This window comes from Canis lupus, chromosome 13 (assembly GCF_003254725.2).
Source record: "Canis lupus dingo isolate Sandy chromosome 13, ASM325472v2, whole genome shotgun sequence".
Lineage (NCBI taxonomy): Eukaryota > Metazoa > Chordata > Mammalia > Carnivora > Canidae > Canis > Canis lupus.
In genome coordinates this window covers 36,806,600-36,832,895 of record NC_064255.1, presented here as the reverse complement: position 1 = coordinate 36,832,895, position 26,296 = coordinate 36,806,600, and the positions used below count along the sequence as shown (strand labels likewise).

At 57.5% G+C, this 26,296-nt stretch overlaps 1 protein-coding gene across 14 annotated transcripts in view; it reads left to right on the top strand.

Moving 5' to 3' along the window:
* TSNARE1 (t-SNARE domain containing 1) overlaps nucleotides 1-26,296 on the top strand; it is a 145,972-nt gene that overhangs the window by 50,153 nt on the left and 69,523 nt on the right. For 13 of the 14 annotated variants that reach the window (XR_007401622.1, XR_007401621.1, XR_007401620.1 and 10 more), the window contains 5 exons: nucleotides 6,027-6,104; nucleotides 6,894-6,963; nucleotides 18,942-19,032; nucleotides 22,092-22,166; nucleotides 22,626-22,685. Coding sequence is in view for 11 of the 14 variants with exons in the window: in XM_049092790.1 (XP_048948747.1) it covers nucleotides 6,027-6,104; nucleotides 6,894-6,963; nucleotides 18,942-19,032; nucleotides 22,092-22,166; nucleotides 22,626-22,685 (374 nt within the window). In the remaining 3 variants the exon portion in view is untranslated. The remainder of the gene's footprint in view (nucleotides 1-6,026; nucleotides 6,105-6,893; nucleotides 6,964-18,941; nucleotides 19,033-22,091; nucleotides 22,167-22,625; nucleotides 22,686-26,296) is intronic. The other variant, XM_049092787.1, reaches the window with a different exon arrangement.

Sequence of the window (26,296 nt, the reverse complement as noted above, 5' to 3'; positions counted from 1 at the left end):
AATTTTGTATAGGTTATGTTTTTGTTTCATTCATTCAGAAGTATTTTCTGGTTACCTTTGTAATATTCTCTTTGACCAGTGGTTGTTTAGGAGCATGTGTAACAGTTCAGATAATTCTTTCTGTTTCCAGATAATCTTTTTGTTGCTAACTTCTAGCTTAATTCTGTTGTGGTCAGAGAATCTTTCATATTAATTGCAGCTGTTACAAACATTTGGAGACTTGCTGTATTCTGTGAAACACAGTGGATCCTGGTGCGTGTACTGTGTGCTTTTGACAAGCATGTGTATCGGCTCTTGTTGGGGGGAGCGTCCTATAAATGTCACTCAGGTCAGGGTGATCGATGGTGGTGTTCAAGTCTTGGTATCTTCGCTGGTTTTCTGTCTGCTGCTCTGTTTACTGCTGGGAGGGGGTGTTGCTGATTCTCGATGTGGTTTGTTTCTCCTTCCACTTCCATCAGTCCCTGCTCCATACATTCTCGAGCTGTGGTATTAGGAGCGTGCATGTTTAGGGCCGCTTTGTCACCGTAAACCTGTTCATCTTATCTCGGCTTACCTGCGTTGTTCTGAAATCTCAAATGTTGCTGTAGCCTCTCCAGCTTTCTTATGACAACGGCTTACATGACGTATTTTCCAGCCCTTGGATTTACATGCTGTGTCTGGTTTTACGTAAGAAGTGCTTTTCTCATAGTCCGTGTACGTGGAGTTTGCTTTGGACCCCTGTCACCGTCTCTGCCTTGACTGGAACGGTGGCAGGGGTACCGTCCACGAGAGCTGTGGTGGTGACAGCTTCAGGCACCTGCGCCCTGCAGTGTGGCAGCCGTGGCCGCACGTGGCCTGTGCTGGGGCCTCAGGTTTAGGCCACGTGTCGTCAGCACAAATGCCAGTGTGCTCAGATTTAAGTTTCCCATCTTGCCGTTTGCCGTCTGTATTTCCCTGTCGTTCTTTTCCTTTCTTTCCTCCTTCATTTTTTTTTTTTTTTGGAGTAATTGAGTATTATCATTCCATTTGCCTCCGTTCTTGGCTTATCAGTGATACCTGCTTGTTTTGTGTCTTAGTAGATGCTTTCAAGCCTCTGACATACATCTGAGCTGCCGACAGCCTGCCTTCAGGTCCTGCTCTGTCACCTGGCCTGTGACGCAGCTGACTCCCGCTTCCCCTTTGTGACTGTGCATCACTGCTGGCCGCGTCTCGTTACTGCTTTCACTTTAATAATCGATGGTCCCTGAGATAAATACAAAATGAGACAAGGTGTCTTTATTTGCCGTTACACCTGCCCTCCCAGGCTCTGGCTTCCCATGTAGAGCCACATTTCCTTTTATTGTTTTTTTCTGACCTGACAAGCTTCTTTGAATGCTTCTTGGGGTGCACAGCTGGTGGGGGCAGAGTCAGCTTCTTTGTCTAAAATAAATCTTTGAAAAAAAATAAATCTTTGTTTTTCTTCTGTTCTTGAAATATATTTCCACTGGGTATAAAATTCTGGTTGAAGGTTTTTTTTTTTCCCCTTTCTCTTGGCACTTCGCAGACGTCACTGTGGCATGTCTGGGCCTGGCTTCCACAGCTCCTACGGAAGGCGCGGTGTCCCTCGTGGTTCCTTCCGTGGGGGCACATGCTCCTCTGGCTGCTTCGAAAGTGTCCTCTTCACAGGCTTCCTGCAGTTCTGAAAACCATGTCTTAGGCTCTTAATTTTAATATTTGTTCTGCTTGGGACTTAATGAAATTCTTTTTTTTTTTTTTCTTAATGAAATTCTTAATGGAGCTCTCAGTTTTTAATTGCATAAAATTTGGATACTTTTGGTCCTTTTTTCTTGAAATTCTCTTCATTCCTGTCCTGTGGCTCCATGTGTGCCAGGTCGCTGGGTGTCGCCCAGAGGCCCCCAAGCTTTGCTCAGATGCATTCCCCTTTGCCCGGCAGCACGGCACCTGTGGCCGATCCCACACAGTGGAAGCGTGCTGTGGATGTCTCCCTTTGGGTCCTCTCTGTCCTTACCCAGTAGGCGCACCCCTTTATGTCCTTCAGCACTTTTGTAGCTTCAGCGAACGCTTTTCTCCCCTTGTTATGTCCTTTCTGTTGTTTCTGGGTTTGATTTTATGTTGGCTGTTTTTTTTTTTTTTTTTACGGTTGGGGTCTTGTGTCCTGCTTCTTCACATGTCCAGTAAGTTTTCATCATGAATTTTGAGTGCTTTGGTGCTGGGTTTGGTTGTTTTACCTGAGGAGGTTTAGACTTTGTCCCAGGGCAGTAAGCTTGTGTGTGGGTCACTGTGATCTTCTAGGGCTTGTGTTAAAAATCGTTCAGGGCACCTCTGAGTAGCTGCTGCCTGGAGACTCACCGCCCCCACTCCTGAGGCGCGGCACTGTGTGGTCACCGCTGGATGCTGTGGGTGCTTGCTCCACTCCTGTCCCCCTCCCATGTGACTTCCACGGCTCATACTGACCCTGGGGGGAAGGAGGTAGCCCCCGTTCCCTGGGCCGAGGGGCATCTCTCCCCATGCAGACACAGACGTGTATGGCCAAAAACCAGGGGATTGGGGCAGTGTCCTCGAGCTCCTGGAGCCCCTTCTGCCTCATGGTCTCACCTCTGGCTCCTGCCCCCAGGGAGCTGCTGCACCTGCCAGGCCCCCGGGGTCCACCTCTGGCCCCAGCGACCCCCGGGGCCTCTCCAGTCTGCCCACCTAGCTCTGCAGTCTGGACTTGTTCCTAGGAAACAGCCTGGGGGGTCCTCTCCTGGGGCCTCCGGGGCTGCACCGGCTCGTCCATGATCAGAACATTGTTTCCCATGTTTCTTGGTGTTTTCACTGTTCTCAGGGGAGGGTGCTCCTGGGCCCTGCTCCCTTACGACAGGCACTCTGCTTTGTTATTCCAGGAGAGGTTGGCTTATTTTTTTAGTTTTAATTTCTGTTTTCTGTTGGCTGGCACATGCCCCTGACCTGAGAGTCCCCCTGCAGGACCCACAGCTGACCCGCTGCTGACCCAGTGACCTCTTCTGTCTTCCTTCTGTTTCTCCTCTGCCTCCTGTGCTGCTGGCCACCCCTCCCTCCCCATCACACCCACAGGACATCTGGTGTCCTCCCTCTCCCTCTGCTCGTGCGAGTTCAGCCTCCTACAGCCTGGCCACCTATTTCCCCATGTCCTCCCACCCTTGCCCTGCGTTGGTCCCCTGGGCTGGGTGTAGAGGCCCTGCTGTGCTCCCGTGGTCACCTGTCACTGCCTGCCCTGTCTGAAGGGCACACACAGTCCAGGTGAGCCTGTACCCCTGGCCACCCCCATCCCCGGCAGCCCCAGCAGCGTGTTTGTGGACGTGGGCAACTGTCAGGTCTCCAGAAACTCCTCTGTACCGATGTGTCCTTGTTGTAGTAAAGAAGAGGTTAAGCTGCCCCCACAGCGACTTGGAGCCTCTGTCTCCCTCTGCAGTGGCCAGGGCAGCTCTGCTCCACGGGGCCCTCCCTGGGGTGGGGGCTCCCCTCAGCTGTGCCCTTCCCAGGTGGTGCCCCCAGGTCGGATATCAAGCCGCAGGGCATCCCAGCAGGGAAGAGAGGTGAGATGCAGCCCCAGGCTCACAGCTTCCTTGTAAGAGCACCAGAGGGAGAGAGGGAAGCTCTCACTGCTGTGGGGTAGGGGGGTGTTCGGTGTGGGTGGGATTCCGTCCTGAGGTCCCTCTGGCTGCCGGGGCATGTCTGAGCCGCATGGTCAGGTGTGAGGACCAAGGATAGACTGGCTTTTAGGGAGACAGGCCTCAGCGGGCATTTGGCATTCCCGGGTATTGCCACCCCTGAGGTGGGAGCCCCCACGGCCTCCCCCAGACCTCTGGATGGTGGGTTTACTGTCCTTGCTGCTGGGCTGGGACATTTGTACCCCCCCAAAAACCCCGGGGATCTGCAGTAGCTCCCAAGGCAGCCGGCTGACAGCTGCCCCACACCCCCTGTCCTGCCTCGGTTTCCACACCTGCCCACGATATGTCCCGTGTGCATCAAACCCCATGGGGGCAGGTGTCATAGGCAGCTACCCCTGCTGCTATCACCAGGTGGGCACACCCACACAGGCTGCTTTCAAGCACCTGCCCACTTTGGCTGGCCCCCTGGCCCCCCAGTTCATAGGGGGCCTGCTCCCCCTGAGGGCTCTGCACAGCCTGGCGCTGGAACAGGGCCTGGGGAGCTGCATCTGTGTCTCTCCCACTGAGACCGTCAGCCGCCCTGCCCTGTGGGATGTGGCTCTTCACCTTTGTACAGGCTGCCGTCCTGGCCCCACCCCTGCCCTTTTCTGGGCCCCCACTGCCTCCACGTCTCTGAGCTCGGCTGCCTCATCCCTGGACTGGGGACAGAATGTCTCGGAGCCAATAAGCCAGTGTCATCTGGAAAGATGCACAGCCCACGGGGTCAGGAGTAGACAGGGTGCTGGTGGGTGCCAGGGCTTGGCATGGCCACTGGAGGGCTGGCCGGTGCGGGGGAGCCGGTGGACGGGCTTCGGGAAAGGTCCAGAGGCTTGGAGAAGGGACGGTGGATGGTGTCTGCCCCCGTGTAATGGCTTCTGGAATCATCTACACATGGACTTGGAGAATAGGATAGATTCTTGGAGCCAAGTACTTCCTCCTCTCCCTTTCTTTTTTTATTTTATTTTTTATTTTATTTTATTTATTTATTCATGAGAGATACACAGAGAGAGAGGCAGAGACACAGGCAGAGGGAGGAGCAGGCTCCATGCAGGGAGCCCGATGTGGGACTCGATCCCGGGTCTCCAGGATCGCACCCTGGGCCGAAGGTGGCGCTAAACTGCTGAGCCACCTGGGCTGTCCCCTCCTCTCGCTTTCTAATGAGGCAAGAGGCCAGGAGCCAGTGCCGAGCCCCTACATGTGTGTGTGTGTGTGTGTGTGTGTGTGTGTGTCCTGTAGAAAAACTCACACTGGGCTCCTTGTTACAGGGGCGAGGGCTGCGAGGCTGCCCAGCCCGGGGTGGGGGCCCAGAGGCCACAGCTCCCCACTCCCATCCGGGCTGCTGCCCCCTCCACCTCTGTGTTTCGTCAGAGTGCACCTCCTGACCCTTATCATCACAGACACATCCCTGTTGATTGCTGGACGACCTGCCCAGGTCTGGCCCATCCAGGCTGAGGCACCAGCTGGCCTGGGGCCGGGGGTGGGCAGTGTAGACATGCATGTGAGTCCTTCCTCTTGGCGGCCTCGTTGTGGGAAGGGGCCTGTGTGTTCTGTTGGTGTCCAGTGACACCCCTTGCACATTCTGAGAATGAAGCCACCGTGAGCGTCTTACACCAGCTTCTTATAGGCCTGTTCAGACCTTGCGCAGCGGCCACAGTGTGTGACCTTCTTGGCCCTCCAGCGGTTGGTGGTATCCACACAACGTTCAGTAGAGTTTTTAAATTGAGTGAAAATCTGCACACGTAAAATTCACCATGTTATCCATCTTAAAATGCACACTTCAGTGGTTTTTAGTATCTGCAACAGTGTGTGCAGCCACCACTGAATAATCCAGAACATTCTGTTAGAGGTCATCCCATTCCCTGGCCACACGGATCTGCTCTCTATTCCTGTGGGTCTGGACCCTGCGTGTCTGTGGGACCCCATGGCACGAGGCCCCTGCCCGCTTCCTTCACTGCAGGTTTTAGAGGTTTAGCTGTGTCGTCTGTGACCGCCTGTTCCTGGGCGCGGCCGAGCACACTCATTGCCGGCATGGATCCCACTTCAGCATCAGTTGCTGGGTGTTGGGTGGTTTCTGTTCTGTGACTTGTGAATATGTAGTGACTGTGCATATGTGTGTGCAGTGCTCACATGGGCCTGGGTCCTTGTTTCTCTCGAGTGCGCCCAGCCCAGAGGCACAGAGGTGCTGGGCCCGCCGGCACCCCAGGGTGGGCTCGTCCTGGGGCCACCCCCATGCTTTCTTCCCTCTCCTGTGGCTCTGAGTGTCCCGGGGCGGGCTGGGCATTCATCCCTGACGCTCTGGGTGACCCCGGGCGAGGACGGTGTGACTGCCTGGGGCAGGCAGCTCTGTGACCGTGTGTGTTCCCCTCTCCTGTCTCCCAGCCACGCAGGCGGACCCAAGTGACCTCCAGGAGCTGTTCCAGCAGACGTCAGCCAGCGTCTTCCAAATCAATTCCAGCGGTGAGTCTGTGCCAGGCCCGGTGTCACCCCCACTGGACCCGGCCGTCTCAAGCCACTGACATTGCAGGCGGTCAAGGTGACACGGGGTGGTGGGCGTGCCTGCGGCCTTCCCCTGACTTGGCCACCTGCAGCCCAGGCCCTGCTATCTGTCCCAGGAGAGCACGGGCTGAGCGCTGTGGTCTCAGGGCAGGGTGGGGCAGGCCCGTGTGTCCCTGCTCACTGGCGGCTGTTGCACTTGCATGCCCCGCGCAATCTGGACAAACTCCCGCCGGGAAGGGGTGCTTCACCCGGGCAGCACGGACTGACAGGGCGCTGGGGCTGGGATCAGGAGCGAGATGCACACCTCTCAGGGCTGTCAGGCCTCATCCTCAGCTCCTGCAGATTTGGGGTCGTGGGGTGGCTCGCCTCACGCAACCTGGGCACAAGTGTTGGTGTTTCCCCTGATCCCTGAGCTTTGCCAGGTCAGTAGGAGAAAAGCCCCCTCTCCAGACCGCGGGTGAGGCCCCTAGGGGTGGCTCCTGAGAGCTGGGCCTGGCCTGAATGGCTGGGGAGAGGGCCCTGCTGGCGGGGGGGCTCTGCTGGGTGTGATGATGGGGTGTGGGGCAGGGCTGGGCCATGACAGCAGCAGTCCTGGCTCTTGCAGCCCACGGTCACTGAATAGGCTCCCTGGCCTTGGCCCCATGCCCTTGGGCTCCCTGGCCTGCCTCTGCTGAGGGTGGGGGTGCCCCCTGGAGGCGGGATCACTTGGTGGAGGTCCTTCTCCTTACACCTGTCCCTTTCTCTTGGCAGTGAGCTCCTTGGAGCAGAGCCTCCGGTCCTTGGGGACACCGAGTGACACGCAGGAGCTGAGGGAGAGCCTGTGAGTGTGTGATCATGTGCGTGCCCATGGGTGTGCACAGGTGCACCTGCACCCACTTGCATGCCTGCCTGTGCACATACCAGCCCAACACCTGCCTCGACCACACACACGCCCCACATACCTGAGAGCTGGCCCAGTTTGTACTTGGAGTCTTAGGCTGAGCTCGCACCCGGGCGCCACCCTCCATGGGGCACACAGGTGTGCCTGCACCCACGCCATGTGGAAGCCCAGGTGTGCCAGCCACACCTGTACACACACACATGCATGCAGGGTGCACTCAGGTGGCAGGCATGCATCTGTTTGTATGTTTTTGTATGTTGGCCCACATGTGTGTCACACACCAGAGCTCACTGATGGGGCCCACACACTTGTGAACACACCTGTGGACAAACTGTGTGACACACACAGCGGACACACAGACTAGCTTGGAATGGGGCTTCATGATTTTGATTGCGCCCCTATGGGATCCTGTTGGGCTTTCCTTTTGAGGTTGCCTAGAGGCCTGCCCTGGGTTGGATTGGGTGAAGCAGCCAACCTAGGATGAGGTGGTGCTCCTCAAAGAGCAGCTTCTCGGGTGCTGGGTCGCTGGGGACGGAGAAAGGTGATCTCTGCAGGGGGCTGGCCTGGCAGGCATGGGGCAGGGGGCAGCTTCGTTCATGGCCTGCCACCCTGGGCCTGGTGACACTTCCTGAGAATACCACGTGATGCCTGCATAGGTGTGGGCATGGAGTGGGCAGGGGGCTCTGAGGAGGAGCTGGAGACCTGCACTTAAGCCCTTGTTCCCTTTGCCACCGCCTTGCCAGGGGACCCCGGGTTGATGATGATGGAGCCTGAGCATCCTGCCTGGGAGAGACGATAGTGTGGGGTGGTGGATCAGACGTGCCCTGAGGAGTGTGGGCTGTGGCCAAGACCACCTGTCTCTTCTTGGTATTGACGTCGGCCATAGTCCCTCTCCATCTGTTTATCCATCACCCTGTCCATCTGTGTGTGCACCCATCCACTCACCCAGCTACCATCCATACTTCTCACCCACATGCCCACCCACCCACATGTTCATTCCCCCATCCACCCACCCACTCACCCACCCACACGCATTCATTCCCCACCCATACACCCACCCACCTGTCCATCTGCCCACCCACTACCTACCCCTTTACCTCTCCAGCCATCACTTACCCACTCACCCACTCACCCACCCACACGCGTTCATTCCCCACCCGTACACCCACCAACCCGTCCATCTGCCCACCCACTACCTACCCCTCTACCTGTCCAGCCACCACCTACCCACCTGGCTACCCACTCATGGGTTGCTTCACCCATCCATGTACTCACCCAGCTAGTCATCTGTCCACCTTTCCTCTTGTCCATCCCTACAGGCTCACTGGGACCGCTTCTGCCGAGTTGGGGTGGGGGCGGTCCAGAGCTTAAGGCAACTGAGGGCCCTTTGCAGATTTTATGTGAAGTCCTGTTTTTAATTATTCCTTTTATTTCTTTTTTAAAAATAACATATTGTTTTCTGATTGTGGAAGTAGCATATGCTCATTATAGGAAATGTGACCACACAGGATGTCTGAGGAGGCACTGTTAACATTTCGGTATTTCCTGCCAGCCTCTTCTCGAGTCCTTACGCATTTTGCAGAATTGGATTTTGGTGAATAATGTTCCGGATCCCGCATTTTACCATTAGGATTCTGGGGGCGGGGGGAGGTGGAGTATGCCCTTATTACACACTAAAAACACGCTCTACAGAGCTGCAGAGGACACTGTGGAATCTGGGTAATTATTGAGCTGAGACTCTGAGCCACATCTTCTGACTCTTCCCGTTTCTTAGTATTAGGACCACCGAGATTCCCAGGAACAGAGCTGCGGTTGATCCTTCTTTTCATGCCTGTTTCCAGGTTGGGTCCCCGGAGCGGTGTCCCCTGGGTCGCGCGGATGGCCTTGTCCGGGCCCGGCCCCGGAGCGTGTTTCCTGGGCCGCCTTGCCCAGTTGGCCGAAGGCTGCGGTCGCCTGCGTGGGTGTGGAGGGGAGAGCTGGCTCCTGCACCCTCCCTGCCGGGCACAGGGCGCGGCCGCTGCCCCCACTGCTGCCCCCTGGACCTCAGCTCTCAGATGCAGGATCTCTGGCTTTAGTGCCTCCTGCCTGCCCGGAACCGGAACTGCATTCCCACCAGGGCTCCTCCGCACCCCGCGTCCTACCCCATCTCACAGCTCACCGGGCTGCAGGCCTGGAGCCTCCCGGGACCCCACGGCTGGGATTTGTGCATCTTGTGGACCGTTGGGATTTTTAAATGACTGAGGCCGACTAAGCTGCCAGCTCCGTGTTTTCTCCATGTTGACAGTCAGTGGCTTTTTTATTTTGCAAAGTAAGGACTAAAAAAAGTATGCTACCGTGTATTATTGCTCTCGTCTTATAGAAGGTAGAGGACGTTGCGGTAGGACAGAAGCATGAGGGCTCTGATCTCGGGAGAGAGGATGCTCCTTCAAGGTGATAGATCGAGCGACCTGAGAACCTCACAGACTGGAGCCTGGTTTTTCAATCACCTTGCACGAGACACGCGTGGGCTTTGCCATTTCTGTCAGGACCATGAGGGGACCCTGCCTTGGGCACAGCGTCATAGGCTCCCGGGTCTCTCTCCCCGCGCAGCGAAGCTCAGTGGCAGCGGGAACCTTGTGTGTCCCGTGGGTGTCACCCGGTCCACCGCTGAAGGGATGGATGGGCGTTCCAGGAGCGCCGCATGACAAGTCTGCCTGTGGCCGGGGCCCCTCAGCCCTGGGACTCCGCTGTGGGACAGCCCTGGCTCTGGCCTGCAGGGCCCCGGGCATGGCTTCGGGCTGGTGGGCTGAGCCTGCCGCTGGCTGTAGTTGGCCTGTGCTCACGGCAGGCGGGGAGGCTCTGGGGCTGACGGGGAGAGCCCCCCGCCTCCTCTGGCGGGTGTGGGGCTGGACCCCCTGCTGCTCACGGTGGGCTTGGGCCCTGTGTGGTCCAAGTGCAGACGGGCCCTCCCCCATGTGGCTCTCACGTTGGCATCTGTGAAGGGGCCTGTGGGCTCCGGCCTCACTGAGGCATGGGGGGGCCTGGGGTGCGGCGGGCTGGGTGCCCCAAACCAGGGTCAGTGTACCTTGAGGGGCAGGGGCAGAGGCGAGCCGGTGGCCCTGCCCAGGGCGTGCCCACCTCCCACCTCTCACTTCCCCACCCTCGTACAGGGCATCTGTTCCTCCAGCGGCCGCCTAATGCCACCGTCCTCCGAGCTGCCCCTCAGCTCCCTCCACCAGGGGCACCCCGACTGCTGCGTCCCCCTCCTGGAAACAGCACCGAGGATGGTGTTCGGGTGCACGTCTGGAGGCCCGTGAGGCAGGCGGCCCCTAGGGGTGAGCTGGCCACTCTGTCCAGCGCGGCCTGCTGCTTCTACTACAGAGCCCGCCCCTCAGCATGCCCCCCAAGCCCCAGGGGGCCTCCCCACCCTTCCCTCCTTCCTTCCCGGCACCCCACTGCCTGGAGCCCGGTGCCTGGGCCGGCTTGGCCCCAGAGCCGTGTGCTGACAGGTTGTGCACCTGTGCAGGTGTGGTCACCGCCTGGCTGTGTGACATGCTGTGGAACTTGGGTGTCCTGATCTTTGACACACGGACCCACACCCTTTTGGGGGTGTCCTGTCGGAAGGAGGGAGCGAGGGCGGCTATGCCTGGTGCTGGGCTCATTCCTGCAGAGATCCCATCAGACCTGGCTGCAGCCAGAGGATGGCCGGAGCAGGGGTGTGGGTGGAGGGAGCCGCAGTGGGGAGTAGAGGGTGGCCTCAGAGGGTGGCAGTGCTTCCTGGGGAGTGGGGTGGCCGCTCTGCTGCAGTCCCCACAGCTCCAAGGGCCCCCGCATTGCTGGAGAGCACAGGGGCCGTGCCTGGGGGGCCCGGGCCAGGGAGGGAGCAGAGCCTGGACGGGAGCCTGTGTGGCGGTGCTCGCTGGTACGCTGGGTGTGCTGTGGGGCCTGTGCCTGGACATGAGTGTGCGTGGGGGGAGGAGCGGAGGGGGTTTGGAGCCCGGACCCGCCCTTGGGGCCGTGGCAGTGCCTCCTTGCCATGGTACACGGCCCCCCCATCACAGGTGTGCGGGGCCACGTTTGACTGTGGAGGCCTGGCCCCGTCCCGGAGCTGCCTGGGCGCCCCTATTCTCGCCCTAGCCCCGACAGTCCCCTCTGTCCCCCTGTTCTGTCAGTCTGGTGAGTCTTGTTCATAGAGGAGGCTTCCACCCTGGAGAGCGGAGGTGACCGCCCGGTGTCCCGCTCCCAGTGTGTGACCGAGGGGACGGTCTCCCCGGGGCTTTCTGACCGGTCATGTCAGGTTTGTGGGGGACTATAGGCGTATCTTCCTCCTCCACGGGTGTAGTTGAGGTGGTCCCGAGTGGGGGTGTGAGGGGTGACTGCTCGGCTTGCCCACTGCTGCCCAGGGTGCAGGGCCTCGGCCCCAGCGGGTGGGGGTAGGGCCCGGGGGTCTCCTGGCTGCGAGTGTGGCCTCCTCTCGGCCGAGAGTCCTGCATCAGGATCGGCTCCAAGGGGGTCAGGGAGGCCTTGATCAGCTCATCCAGCGCCGCACGGGCCTGTGGCTCCCTGGGGGCTTTGTGCTCATGGCCCAGTGCTCCTCCCACGGAGGAGCTCCTGAGCCACTGGAGCTGCTCATTCCCCTGTCATGACTGCACGTGACACGGGGCGCGATTTGCTTCAGAGCTGGGGTTGGGGGAACGTGCTTCTGTCCACGGTTGCAAGTCATCTGCGGTGCCATCGGCCCGTCACCTGGGCTGGCCTGAGACCTGCTGCTGCCTCCTCGGTGCCGCCTCTGGGGCCCGGAGCCTCACTGACCAAGTCAGAAAGCAGGCGGGGAGGGAGGCTCTCCTGGGGCCGTGGAGCGAGAGCAGAGCCGTGTGGGACTGCTTACCGGTGGGGGCGGGGGGCGGGTGGACGTGCCGTGCGCCTGTTCTCCTGGGCCTGGGGACGCTGTCAGGAGTTGGATGTGGTGTGCAGCCCCGTCTCTCGGGGAGCGCCGACAGCAGCCCCGGGGCCGACTCCAGGCCTCAGGGGAGTGAGCGCTGCGGAGCTGGTGTGCCAGCTTGGCAGGTGCAGTGAGAGGAGGCTTGTGTTGGCTCCAGGATGTCTGGGACGCAGCTGGGAACACTGGGGGTGGGGTGGCTCTGCAGCTGGGGCTGGAGCATCTGGAAGCGTCTTCGCTCACGGTCAGCAGACTGTCGCTGAACCCGGCTGGGCTGTCCCTGCAGCGGCTGCCCAGGTCTGGCTTGTGGCTCGGGCTCCCCTGTGGCGCGGTGGCCTCACGGGTGCTGAACCTCGTCAGCTCAGGGCGAAGTGCTCTGGCTAAGGAGGTGGAAATGAGCCTGTCCAACTCCAGGACGGGGGGCCTGACTCCACCTCCCGTGGGAGCGCCGTCTACAAACGCAGCCACCACTCTCCTCCAACTGCCATCAGCTACAAAGCAGCAGTGGACGTGGGTGTTGGAGGAACCCAAAGAGGGGCCTGCCCCCCACTGATGTGTCAGGGAGGTGGGCACAGGCCAGACCACATGGGCCTTGCAGGTCTGGCAGATGGCTTGGACTTTATTTCCAAAGCAGTGGGAAGCCAGTGGAAGGTTCTAGAAGGCAGTGTCATGATGAAGATTCTAGAGGGCTGTGAGGACTTGTTGGAGGAGCAGGCAGTCACTGTGGGTGGAGGGAACTGAAGGAGATGCAGGGGGGATTGCTGTGCGGGGCCTGGACAGCTGTCCTCTCGGCCTGGTGGGTCACAGCTGTGCTCTGGCCTGGCTGGAACCCCCCCGACCCCGACCCCAAGCAGCCGGGACTCTTGAGCCACTCTGATGGCCATGCAGCTGTGAAGAGCTGCAGTGCCGGGGGATAGCCTCGCCCCCACCTATGGGACTGGGTAAGGGCAGGCCTGGGTGCTTGCCTCGAGGGCTCGGGGGTCGGCCAGCACCTGCCGGGCGGACAGCTGGGCCTGTAAAGCTCGAGCAGTCTCCTCCGGGTTTCCCAGAACCTGTTCAAGGACCCTGCTCTGGGACAGCAGAGCCACCTCCGGCCCAGCCCTCTTCCCCCCCAGCCTTCCAAGGCTTTTGGATTTCCTCAGGACAGGTGACACAGAAGGGATCTTTGAATGTATGTAGGAAGCGGGACGCCTGGGTGGCTCAGGGGTTGAGTGTCTCCCTTCGGCTCAGGACATGACCCCAGGGTCCTGGGATCAAGTCCCACATTGGGCTCCCTACATGGAGCCTGCGTCTCCCTGTGCTTGTGTCTCTGCCTTTCTCTTTGTGTCTCATGAATAATAAGTAAAATCTTAAAAAAAAAAAAAAAACACCTATGTAGGAAGGACAGGGAAAGGTAGAAGGGGACCAAATGTTGGGTTTGGCACAAAGGAAGGTATGGGTGATCGTGGGAAGACACAGGGCGCATCATGTCGCCCCATGTCGTGGCCTGGACCTGCCCTGCGCTCCTCGGTGTGGCCGAGTCATGTTCCATTGAGTGGATGTGCCCCGCGGTGGCTTGATGCTCACATCCCTCCAAGTCTGTAGGTGGAAACCTAACGCGAGGGGTCGGTGTTAGGAGGTGGGGCCTCGGGAAGGGCAGTAGGACATGAGGGTGCGGCCCTCACCCATGGGGTGAGCGCCCTCGTCAGAGGTCCCCGTCCACCCTGTGAGGGCGCCCCCGGGAGAGGCCGTATCTGCACCAGACCGTGGTCCTCGTCAGACGGAATCAGCCGCGCCCTGGTCCTAGACTTCCAGAACCCGGCCTACGAGAACACCTGTGTGCTGCGTGTCAGGTGTCCGGCCCGTGTTATTTGTGGTAGCAGCCCGAGCAGGCCAAGGCATGCTGTTCGTCAGCGGACGGGGCCTCAGATTGGGTCTTCGAGGTTGCTGTGAGGAAGGCTGCCGTGGGCACTGTGCAGACCTAGGTGTGGGGCTGCTTGGCTTCACTGTGTTTAACGTTGAGGAGCTGCCAGACGTTTCCGCAACGGCCGCACCGTTTCACCTTCCCGCCAGCAGCGCGTCCTCACCGACGCCAGTTACGTGTCTGTGACTGTAGCCACCTGCTGAATCGAGGGCTCTCTCGCTGGGATCTGATTTGCACATCCTGATAACGACAGGCATGTTTTCACGGGCATATTGACCATTTGTACACCTTTGAAGGCATGTCTGTTCGGATCCTTTGCCCATTTTTGAATTGGGTTGTCTTTTTTTTTTTTTTTTTTAAAGATTTTATTTATTTATTCGTGAGAGACAGAGAGAGAGGCAGAGGGAGCAGCAGGCTCCATGCAGGGAGCCCGATGTGGGACTTGATCCCGGGTCTCCAGGATCACGCCCTGTGCTGAAGGCAGGCGCTAAACCACTGAGCCACCCAGGTTTTTTTGTCTTTTTATTGTTGAGATCCTCCCTCCTTCTAGAAGCTTCTTTCAGCCTGTGCAGCCTGTGCTCTCCTGGGCTTTTGCCGTCCCTGGTGTGGGTCATGCGTCGTCACTCTCCTTTGCTGGCTCCTCCTCGTGGTTCCAGCCTGTTTCCTTCTCTTGTTTCCTTCCCATGCTGGGGGGCCCACACCCGGGCGTTCCCGTGGCCAGTGCACGGTCCACTGCACAGGGGCGGCTGGTGGCCGTGGGTGCCCCTCACCTTCACCCGGCCTGGCCCTCCTGCTCAACCGTGTCTCCTCCCCGCTCTGCTCCTCCACGTTAGCTCCTGGGCCTGAACCTGCAGGCCCTCTAACCGCTGATTGCCCGCCCTGGCCACGCTTTGTGTGCGATGCTGCCCTCTCACGTACTCCTCACCCTGCCTCCTGACCCCCGTCAGTGGGGCGGCTCCCCTCCTGCAGACTTGCCTGGCCACCTGCACCTGGGGGGCACCTGGTCTTGCCGGTGCCTGCTGTGAGTCCCAGCCTGCGGGCGCTGGAGATCCCCTGAGCCCCTGGGAGTGCGGCATGGGGTAGGCGTCCAGGCTGATTTTGTTTTTAGCACGATTACCCAGTTAGCCCAGCACGGTTTGTTGAAAGGATTATCTCTTACCTGTTGAATACCTCAGTACCATTTCCAAAAATGACTTGAGTGTGTGTGTGTGTGTGCGCGTGTGTGTGTGTGTGGCTCTGTTTGGGTTCTGTTTCATTGGTCTGCGTGTCTGTGTGGCGGCACCGTGTTGTCCTAATCACCGAGCTTCTGTGGTAAGTCCTGGCACCACTGGTGGATGTCTGCAGGTTTATTCGTCTCTTCTTCAGATGGTTTTGGATCCTTCTGGTGCTTTGTATTTCAATATAAGTTTTACAATAGCTTATCAATTTCTGTTGTTTTCTATATTGTGTTTTAATTTTAATTGCGATTCCATTGAATCCATAGACCAACTTCAAGAGAATCGGCCTCCTAATGATCTTGAGTTTTCCAACCTGTGAATATGGTCAGAATTTCTCTGATTTGACATTCTTCTCTTCCTTTTCAGCAGTTCTGTATAGGTTTAGTATGCAGGCCTTGCATATATGTTGTTCAGTTTGTTGTTACCAATTTTTATTACACAAATTATTAAATTTCAGTTTGCAGGTGTCGGCTGTAGGTACGCAGAAACATACCTGGTTTTGTACATCACCTTGTGTTTTGGGATTCTGTTAGCTTTTCTTTATCCAGTAGGACAAGTTCTCTTCCTTGTTCTAGTTTCCTAGAGGTTTTATAATGACTAGGTGTCAAGTTTATCATACGCTTTTTCTGTGTAACTCAAGATGGTTTTCTCCTTTTAAAATTTATCCTGTTGATATGATAATTTCATTCATTCCTTTTTGAGTATTAAGCCACCCTGCATTCCTGAGATGAAATTCTCTTAGTCATGATCCGTTATTCCTTTCATGGGGGTAGGGGGGGAACCCATCGGTCAGGGCCAGGCAGCCAGGGCCATAGGAAATCTGGAAATGGGCTGACTCCATGCTACTGGGTTTTTTTTTTTATTTAAAGATCTTATTTATTTATTCATGAGAGACACAGAGAGAGGCAGAGACACAGGCAGAGGGAGAAGCAGGCTCCCTGTGGGGAGCCCGGTGCAGGATTCGATCCTGGGACCCCAGGACCATGCCCTGGGCTGAAGGTAGATGCTCAACTGCTGAGCCACTCACGTGTCCCACATGCTGCTCGTTTTAATAAAGAGCCCCATAGAGCCCCACTCACAGCATGACAGGGTGTCTGGTGCAGACACGAGGAATGAGAGCCGTAGACGCCATGAGTGCAGCCCTGGGAGGCGAAGCAGGGCTCACCAGCTCACAGCACAGAAGACAGAAGGCTAACATCTTAGTGGCTGCCTCCAAAGCCAGCACGTCAGTCACAAAGGACGCAGAGTGAGCATACAGACGTAGTAAAGTTCATTAACAAATAAAACATAACAGAAACCAGTAATAGAAACAAAAAAAGAATAAGAGAGAGACCAAGATTCCAGATCCAACATGACAAGACTGATTAGGAAATATTATGAATCTATTATGACAACAAACTGATATTTCAGAACTAAGATGAACCAGAAAAATTTCTTGAAACACACGAATTCTCAAACTGACTCCAGAAGAAAGGGAAAGCCTGAGTAGCTCTCTGTGTCGATCTGAGGGCTTCCATACATCCTTACAGATGGTCCCACAAACGCCCAGGAACACATGGCTGCACCGTCAGGTATTTGGACAGAGGTTGTAGCAGCACCATGCGTGCCCCCAGGACACAGACCAGGCGCTCAGCTTTCCTAGGTCAGTGCTGTGCTGATGCAAAAACCTGAACAAAAACTGCAAGAAAAGATAGTGCACATTGCTCGTAAACAGAGTAGCAAAAATCCTTAACAAAACATGAGGACATTGGCTCTCATGATCCCTGAAAGGGATGGTCTCCACATGCTGCGCTGTGTCCTAGCTGGAGGCTCCGCAAGGCTGTGGGCGCAGCAGGGCGGGGTGAGGGCACTTGGTGACGAGTTCCCTGTGGGAGGTTGGTGGTGATAGAGCAGAAGTAGAAAGGGCAGTTGGAGTAGGGGCGAGTGGGGTGCGGGTATGCTCCCCCGGGGGAGGTGGCCTCCGCGACTCAGGCCCTTGGCCCCTGCCTCGTCCCTCCAGTGTCCTGTGTCCAGGCAGCTGTTCCTGGTCACAAACCCTGGGCCTGGCTGCCCGTTCCCATCCTCGGTGGCGGCAGAGGTAGCAGTGGGGCACAGGCAGGGAGGTCACAGGCAGGGAGGTCTGTCCAGCTCGGTGAGAACAGGGGGACCATGTGACACGAATGGGGACCATGCTTCCACTGGAACACGCCGCAGCACCAGAGAGCTCTGGGGTTTGGAGAAGGTGGCCCGACTCCCATGCAGGACGCCCCAGCTACGGGGTGCCATTGGGTGTGATGCAGCGCTGGGCGTCGGGGCGGCCGGGAGTCTGGTCGGGGCAAGCAGGAGCAGTGGGTGAGAGGCGGCCCGCATCTGGGTCAGTGTCTGGGTGTCGTGTGGCTCTCAGGAAGGAGAGGAGAGAGGCTTTGGGAAGGGCGGCCCCAGGACTTTTGGCCGGAAGGACTAGAGGGTGGGAGTTGCTGGGGGTGAGCCCGCAGTGCAGCCGGCTGGTGGGGCGCAGGGCCGGTTTTGGCATGTGGAGTTTGAGACGCCCCCTGGATAGCCAGCTGGAGGTGCCCAGCGGGCTGTGGGGGGGCTGGGCGAGCCGAGGCCCAGGCGAGGGTGTCTGTGGGACGGTGACGCACACGAGATGTCAGGCCAGGAGGTGAGCACGGGGAGAGGCCTGAGCTCCAGGCTCAGACACAGGCGGTCAGGGGGGCCCACGCAGGGAGGGCCCCAGGCAGGTGGCCCCTCAGGCAGGTGGCCCCACGCGGGGAGGGCTCCAGGAGGGCAGAGTATGCCCGCCTCCACGGGGTGGGTGGGAGCGTGGGGGCCGAGGGAGGAGGTGAAGCCCGGGGGACGGGAGGCTCCGTGGTGGCCCCCGTGTGAGTGGATCTGAGGGGAAACCACACGTTCTGCAGTTTGCCGTAACCTGTTGGAGGGCTGGTGGTGCTCAGACGCCTCCCAGGCTGGCCTAGGGGCTCCTTCCCATCCCGCGGCCCCCACCCTTCCCCACGGACAGCCCCCGCACCCCGACTCCATGCCACTCCCTCTGTGAGGCCCAGGGCAGGTGTCAGGCACCCAGGCCCAGGTCAGATGGTGCCCCCACCCCCAGCCCTGCCACACGGGCCCCGCAAGGAGCAAGGGGGGCATCAGGCTGCAGCTGGAAGGGTCGGGAGGGCTCTTCTGTGGTGTCTGCTGGGCCCGAGGGCAGGGTTTGCCCACCGCAGGTGTTACCCCTTCCCCAGGGAGCCCGGGGGTGGGGAGCAGGGGTCAACTGCAAGCAGGTGAGGAGCTGGTCTTCTCAGTTCCTTCAAGGTCACGCACAGAACCATAAGCTGGGATCTGGGGAGACCCTGGGCTCGGCCTCCAGCGTTTTTAGGTCTGGAGGTGGGGGTGTCATCGCAGCCCCTGGAGGCCGTCCCGCTCCTGCAGCTTGCCGACCCTGCTGACCCCAAGGGGGGCCTTTCCCCAGGGAAGGCTCACGGCAGGGCCTCCTCAGAGGGGCAGGCACTGACCCCCAGACCAGAGGGCCTGCGTGGTGGGGGTGCCGCGGCTGCACGGGGCGGGGGTCCTGACTGGGGCACCTCACCTGTGTCGTTCTCTCCCTCCTTCCTCGCCCCTGTCGCTGCCCTGCTTCTCTGCTCCCTGCTACCTTGTCTGTCTGTGGGTGTGTCTGTCCCTCTGGGCCTCCGATCCTCATCTCCCATGGCTCTGGTTCTTCCCTTCCCGTTTCCCCCTCCCCACGTGGTCCCCTGCCCCCTACCCCCGCCACCCTCTGCCGCCCCCACCCCGCATCTGCCACGACTTCCCCTGCCCGTGGCCCGTGGCCGACCCCTCCACCTGTCCCCACCCTGTCCCGCTCGCTGTCTTCTCTCTCCCGCCTCCACCCTGCCCGCCTCAGGCACGCGGCGCAGCAGGAGACCAACAAGACCGTCGCGGCCAGCACCGGCGCCGTGAAGCAGATGACGGAGCTCCTGCGGGGCTGCTCCCGGGTATGTGGTCCTGGAGGCGGTGGGGGGCAGGAGGGTGGGGCCCGGGGAGGTCGTTGGGCCCAGGTGCCCGCGCTGCCTGGGTTTGGCCGGTGAGCTGCACAGGCGGCGCTCGATGTGCGAGCTGGGCGCCCACTGTATGCTGGGCGCTGCCGTGGTGTCCTGGCCGGGTCGTCTGAACAGACACACACCCTTCCCCCTCCCTCACCTCCGTGCCCCCCACCCTGTCACTGCGGCACTGCCGTCCTCGCCCATCATCATAGACATAATCGCCGTGGGCACAGTTGCCACCATACTCGGTGCCACAGCTCCCTTCAAGGGCCTGATCCTCATCCCATCACCTTGTGCCCTCCCCCACTGCGGCCCCTCCACATCCTCTTCACTCTTGGCCTCTTACTTCCCTCCACCCCCCTTTGCTAGGTCAGCACATCCCCATCTTTGTTATCCATGCCCTATCCCGTTCTCCAGAGGTTGGGGGGCACGTGTCACAAAATAGATACTCTCAGCCCCTCAGCTATCCTGCGCCAGGGGCCGTGTTCATGGTGCCCAGGGCGCCTTCCCGCTATATCAGCAGACTTGGGTGCCTGCCCAGCCTGGGACGCTGGAGTCTGGCCTCTGCAGACAGAGGTTGGGCCGTGGTGTGGAAGGTGCACAAGAGCTTCCGGTGATATGTCCAAGAAGCTGACGCTGCTGCCACCCGAGGACCGCGGCGGTCCGCTAAGTGAGAGAGGCCAGTGCAGAAGCCGCATGCTGTATGGCCTGGTTCGTGTGAAGTGTCCAGAAAACGCAGGCCTGTGCCGACAGCAGGGGTCGGGGTTTGCGTGGCTGGGAGAAGAGCTGGGACGAGCCACGGGGGCCCCGAGGAATGACTGGGGTGATGGAAATGCTCTGAAGCCAGCTGGCGGTCACGGCTACACAACTAGCAGTTATGAACCGTGAAGTCAGAATCGTGCGTTCTACTTAGGAAAGTTAGGGTGTACTCTAGTAAACAAGTAGGCCCAGCTCCAGAGGCTGAATTATGTTTCGATTATTGGAATATGCCAGGAGCATCGAGGAGCAGGGGTCTGCTGTCCATGACGGGTGGAGGTGTGCCTGCCAGCCCTGGGACGGGCACCGCGCTTTACTCTGTGCACGGTTCAACCACGGCCTTTGGTCATTCAGGACGACACGCAAGTGCCTGGTCCCGGACGCTGCTGGAAATGGCTGTGGCCCTTCGACGGAGGAAGAAGCGCACCCAGCAGCAGCGTCTACACGGCTTTCTTGGTCCTGGCACTGGTGTGCGGCTTCTCCCGTGTGGCTTTGCTCTTTGCCCTTGGCCTCTGTGGGCTCCACCCATTTGTTTGTTGACTCTTCTGAGAGCTTGTCTCCGGCCCCTCCCACCCCTCTCACCTCTGTGCACATTGGGCGCTCCTGGCCATCCTTCAGCAGGTGCCCTGCCTGAAGCCTTGCAGCCAGGGAGGAATCTCGGCTAGATTGCAGCTCTGAGTTGTTTGGGTCCACCGTCCACGCGGTCACCTGCATGCACCACGATGGCTGAGAACCAGTGCTTGAGTTCCTTGGGGGTTGACTGACAGGGATCGCTTTTAGCTTAATGTGTCCTTCCTTTTGTCCCCACCCATTACCCACCTGTCTGTCTGCCCATCCGCCCACCTAAGAACCCAGCAGACACTTATTCTGTGTGAGATGCTGGGGGAGGACACAGATGAGGTCCCCTGGGAGGTCTCCCCCTTCCGAGGTAGGACAGTCTGCCCAGGAGGGGCTGGAATTGCTGACTGCTCCTGCAGAGAAGAGACTGTGCAGTCACATGGGGCTGCTGCTGGATCACACGGCCGGAGGGCACTGAGAGATCCTGAGCCCTCAGCACTGCCCTGGGGCACGCATGTGCCACTCACAGGGGCCTCCCCTGGATGCTAACCAGGCTCTACCAAGCTGCAGTCACACGGGGACTGTGAGGCCCCACTGCCACCAAGTGCCCCTGAAAAGTGACCTTGAGAGAGCTGGTGCCCCTGCACCGTGGCCAGGCTGCAGTGCAGCTGTAGCTATTGTGTGGGGGCTTGCGTGGCGGTGTTGGCGGTTGGTGGTAGAGGGGCGAGCCCCAAGCCCAGGGGCTGAGTTCCTGTTGGAGGTCGACAGAAGGCCCCCCCCCCCGGCAGGGGCGGGCTGTCTGTGACTTGAGATGCAGGGTCCCGGAGGCAGACGGGGCCCTCCTGGGAGGTCGGGGGGGTGGGGAGGGTGCTGGGGCAGGAGCCCACAGGGGAGGAGCAGGAGCCCACGTCTTTGTCATGGTGCAAGGGCACTGGGCATCGGTGTGGCTTTGTGCTGGTGCTCGCGGAGAGACATGACGGTTGGGGGTCTGGGCGGCTCACACAAACCCCAGCAGGCAGTGCCTGGTTTCAGGGCTCACTTGTCCGTTCCCTGGCTTGGCAGTATGTCCTGAGCATGCGCTCTGTGCCAGGTGTCATTCTGGGCACTGGGGTGCATTGGCAAACGAGACGTGAAGTCCTGTTTTGGTGGAAGGGTGGAGGCTGTGTGTGTTGCTGAGTGCCAGGCAGTAGAGGGAGGTTTGGTGAGCACACTTCTGATGCTGTGATTAGCTGCAGGGCCCTGGGGTCAGCGGCCTGGCTCCACCACCTGTGTGGCCGTGAATGGGCCACTTAGAACTCGGGCTGAGGCCTCCTGAGCTGTCAGGTAGAAATCATAACCCTTGTCACCTGAGTGAGTCATTGTGGGGACCAGACAGACATGTGTGTGGTGCTCCATGGCTGGTGTTGAGGACGTGTGTGGGATCGGGTGGGGGGGGGTGGGGTGTCTACAGCGGGCTTGCGGAGCCAGCAGCCCGTGCTGGTGTGTGATGCTGTGAGCTGTTGGGGAAGAAGGAGACGGGGATGAGCCAGTTCTGACAGCAGAGCAGTGATGGCGGTGTGAGGCTGAGATGGACAGGAGGGGGCAAGCGCAGCCAGTGCCCTGAGGGAGGGGGGTACGAGAAGCACTCTGGGGATGGAGGAGGCCACGGGGCAGGAAAGGCCTTAGCTGCCTTCATAGCCCATGTTCTCTCTTTGCAGCAGGAGTGTCTGCAGCTGGACCGCCTGAAAACCCAGCTCTCAGATGCCATTCAGCGCTATGGCGTGGTACAGAAGGTGAGGCCCCCCAGGGGGTGGTGGTGGACCAGCTGGGTGGGCCTCGGGCCCATGGGCTCCCACTCTGGGTTGGCCTAGTGTGGCTCCATCCCCCAGAGCAGAGGAGGGGCCCAGCCTGTGGACGTTCGGTAGTTACCAGGAGCCACAACCTCCGACCCTGTGTAGTGAAGGAGATTTACCTTCGGGTGCTGCCTGGGAGGCATCTGGCGGGTGGGAAGACCGGGCGTCCCCTGTTCTGACAGGTGAGGACACTGAGACCCAGGGCTTCAATGTGGGAGGGGGACATCCACCCGATTGTCGGCAGAGCCCAGCCCGGCACCCAGCCTTCCTGAGGCCCAGGGCAGCTCCATCCTGTCACGGAGCCGAAGGTGTGCTCTGCTGCCGGCCATCGTCCCCTCCTTGGTGCTCATCTGACCCCTTCTTCTCTCCTCCCCACCTTTTCCGTTCTTCCTATTACAGAAAATTGCAGAAAAGTCCAGAGCACTGCTTCCCACGGCCCAGCGGGGTGGCAAACAGCAGGTGGGTGCTGAGTGACAACTGTGTCCGTGCGCGTCAGGTGATGGCACCACATCCAGGGCCCTCTCTGCTCAGGGCAGAGCCTGTGGAGGCCCCGGCCAAGGGGGTGTGACGTGATGAAGAGCCTTTATGAAACTGGCATTTTGACCTTAGTTCTCTGGCACAGGCCCAGCACGGAGTACCAGGTGCTGACAGTTCCGCTTGCTCTGCGGGACCATCTTGTACCCGACTGGCCCTCCTGGGGGTGGAAACCGGCCCTCCTGGGAGTCCGCCTGGAGTCCTAGAGGAACGGGGAGACAGTGTCTGATGGTGTAACAGCTGAGAATTTTCCAAGAACTCCTGTGATAAACAGGATAAATTTACCCTGACTTGTATCATCATAAAATTTCAAAAACTAAAGACAAAGATGAAAGCCCAAGACAAGAAGTCACGTTATTTTTTGTGGAGCGACAAGACTTATGCCCAACTTCTGAGGTGGAAGCTGGGGGACGACCAGGAGGCATCTTTAAAGCACTGAGAGAAAGAAATTGCTCACGTGGAATTCTACATCCAGTGAAAATACTTTTCAGAACAAAGGTAGAACAAAAACATCTTTAGGGAAACATAAGCTGTGGGAACTTATCACTGACGAATTCTGACAGTAGCAGAGGGAAGGTGGTCCCAGGTGGATGTGCAGCAGCAGGAAGGGGAGGCACGTCCTGGAAACAACTGACACGTGGACTCATCTGAGCTCATCTTGGCTGTTGAGTAATGCTCTCTACCTGTGGGGCTTCGACGCAGAGCAAGTGGAAGAGCTTGCGAGCGGTAGCCCGGGAGGAGTGAGCTGTGTGAAATCATGCAGTGTCTGCATCCTAGAGATGCAGTAGGAGCCCCAGCCTGTGGCAGCTGGCAGTAAACCAGAGGGGCATCTTGTGTTATGCGGGTGATGCTAAAGGACAACACAAGAACATGAAATACAAAGTAAGCTAAAGGAGTATATGAAATGATAAAACAAGCCTGACTGATTTGAAAGAAAGCCAAAAAATAAAAAAATAAAAAAACAGGAAACAAGTTGTAAGACGGTAGATTCATACCAAATTTGTTTATAACTCTATTAGAATGGCCTGGCCCCTCTGATGATGGGGCACAGATTTTCAGACTTGGTTAAATATAAATCCAGAAAAGGAGGGATCCCTGGGTGGTGCAGCAGTTTGGCGCCTGCCTTTGGCCCAGGGCGCGATCCTGGAGACCCGGGATCGAATCCCACGTCGGGCTCCCGGTGCATGGAGCCTGCTTCTCCCTCTGCCTGTGTCTCTGCCTCTCTCTCTCTCTCTTTCTCTCTCTGTGTGACTATCATAAATAAATAAAAATTAAAAAAAAAAATCCAGAAAAGTGTGAGTTAGAGGATGGAGAAAGATACACCGTGAAGCCACAATGCAAAGGCGACTGGTGCCCCGTGACTGTGTGAGGGTAAGCGACTCTCTTCCTGCACACATGGGCGCGCCTGAGAGGACAGCATGGCCATTCAGATGTAGGACACAGTTCTATATCTGTGCCGAATAACATAGCTTCAAAAACGTAGGACAAAACTGATAGTAATAAAAAGAAAAACAGTAAATCCACAGTCACGGGTGGAGATGTAACACAGCTCCAGAAATGACTGATGAAGGAAACAGGAAAGCTCAGTGAGGATCTAGACGACTCAGCCGGTGCGATTAGTGAGCACACTCCTACCAGGAGTCGCTTACGACACAGTAACCAAGCGCAGGAGAGTGTGCGTTCCCGCAAGGTGCACAACGCGTGCTGGACCTTGAACCAAGCTCCGCAGATTCCAGAGGGTTGACGTGACCCCGAGTACATTCTCGGATCGGCGCGATGAAATTCATCTATGATAACAAAAAGGCAATTTCCAAGGTTGGGAATGAAAAGAATACAATTTGAAGGAACCTGTGAGAGAAGAAATCACAGTGGAAACGAAACTATCGTGAAGTGAACAACAAAGAAAATGCTACAAATCCAGGCTTGGATGCAGCTACAGCAGAGCTCCAAATGCTTTCTTCAGAAAGAAGAAAGTGTGAAAATCACAGAGCTAATTCTCAATCTCAGGAAGCTAGAAAAGCAACAACAAACTAAATTCTAAGAAAATACATAGGAAAAAGCAGAAATCAGTGTAATATATAAGAGATGTGTATTGGACAAATCCAACAAAGTCAAAATTTGTCTTCGTTTTAGAAGGATTAAAAAATCCCCCAAGATTAGTTTTGATACAGAGAGAACGTACAAATTACTAGGATTGAGAATGACAATGACTAGATCATGGATGCTACACACCAGGAAAAATAGAAGCATGAAGATACTATGATAGAATTTATGTCAGTAAATTTGACAGTGTAGGTGAAATATATATATATATATATATATTTTGTTTTAGAAAAAATGTAAGTTACCAAGACATACAGAAAATCTGGACAGGCACCTGGGTGGCTCAGCAGTTGAGCGTCTTCCTTCGGCTCAGGGTGTGACCCTGGAGTCCCTGGATTGAGTCCCGCATCAGGGTCCCTGCAGGGAGTCTGCTTCTCCCTCTGCCTGTGTCTCTGCCTCTCTCTCTGTGTCTTTCATGAATAAATACATAAAATCTCTTAAAAAAAAAAGTCTGGAAAGTCCAGTATTTATTATAGAAATGATAAAATCAATAATTAAATAATTGGCATTGTTAGAAATCTTAGCAAGAAAACTTCAGACCTAGATGATTTTTAAAAAGATTTTATTTATTTATTTATGAGAGACACACAGACATAGGCAGAGGGAGAAGCAGGCTCCCTGCGTGGAGCTCGATGTGGGACTCGATCCCAGGACCCCAGGATCACGACCTGAGCTGAAGGCAGACGCTCCACTACTGAGCTGCCCAGACGTCCCCAGACCTAGAAGATTTTATTGGTGAATTCTTTCAAACACTTGAGGAATAAATGTTAACAGTTTGTACAAACTCTTAAATAAAATTTAAAAAGGGACCACATCCCAACTTGCTTTACGAGGCCAGCAAACCGTGATGCCAAATTCTTACAAGGGTGTCACCAAAAGGAAAGGAGTGCGTTCTCTTGTGAGCATAGGAGCAAAAACCGTAACCAGACCACTCACAGGCTGGATCTAGCAATATGTAGAAGGGTCACACGTGGTTACAAAGCAGGGCTTGTTCCGGGGGCGCACGGCTGCTTTACATTCAGAAATAACCCACCTGAGCTGCCACGTTCCTAGAGTAAGAACATCCACTCCATCATCTCAATAAAGCAAGAAGAAGAGCACTTGGTAAAATCCAATGCCCACCGAGGGCTCTCAGCAAGCTGGTGCGTAGGAATGCCTCTCATCTGATGATGGGCGTCTTCGAAAGCCTTGCAGTCGGCCCCACGCGTACTGCTGAGCTGTTGGAAGCCTAGCTCCCGAGGCTGAGGACGAGACTCGGTGTCTGGTCCTTCTCTTCCTCGCATGCGGGAGGGCGCGTCCAGGGCACTGTGACTGGGGACAGAAGTCAGAGGTGTGGGAATTAGGGAGGAAGAGGCCGCATCAGAGACAGCACCGCTGCGTTATTGGAAAGGGCGAATGAGTCTGCAGATAAACTCCAGGCTCACAGTGATTGT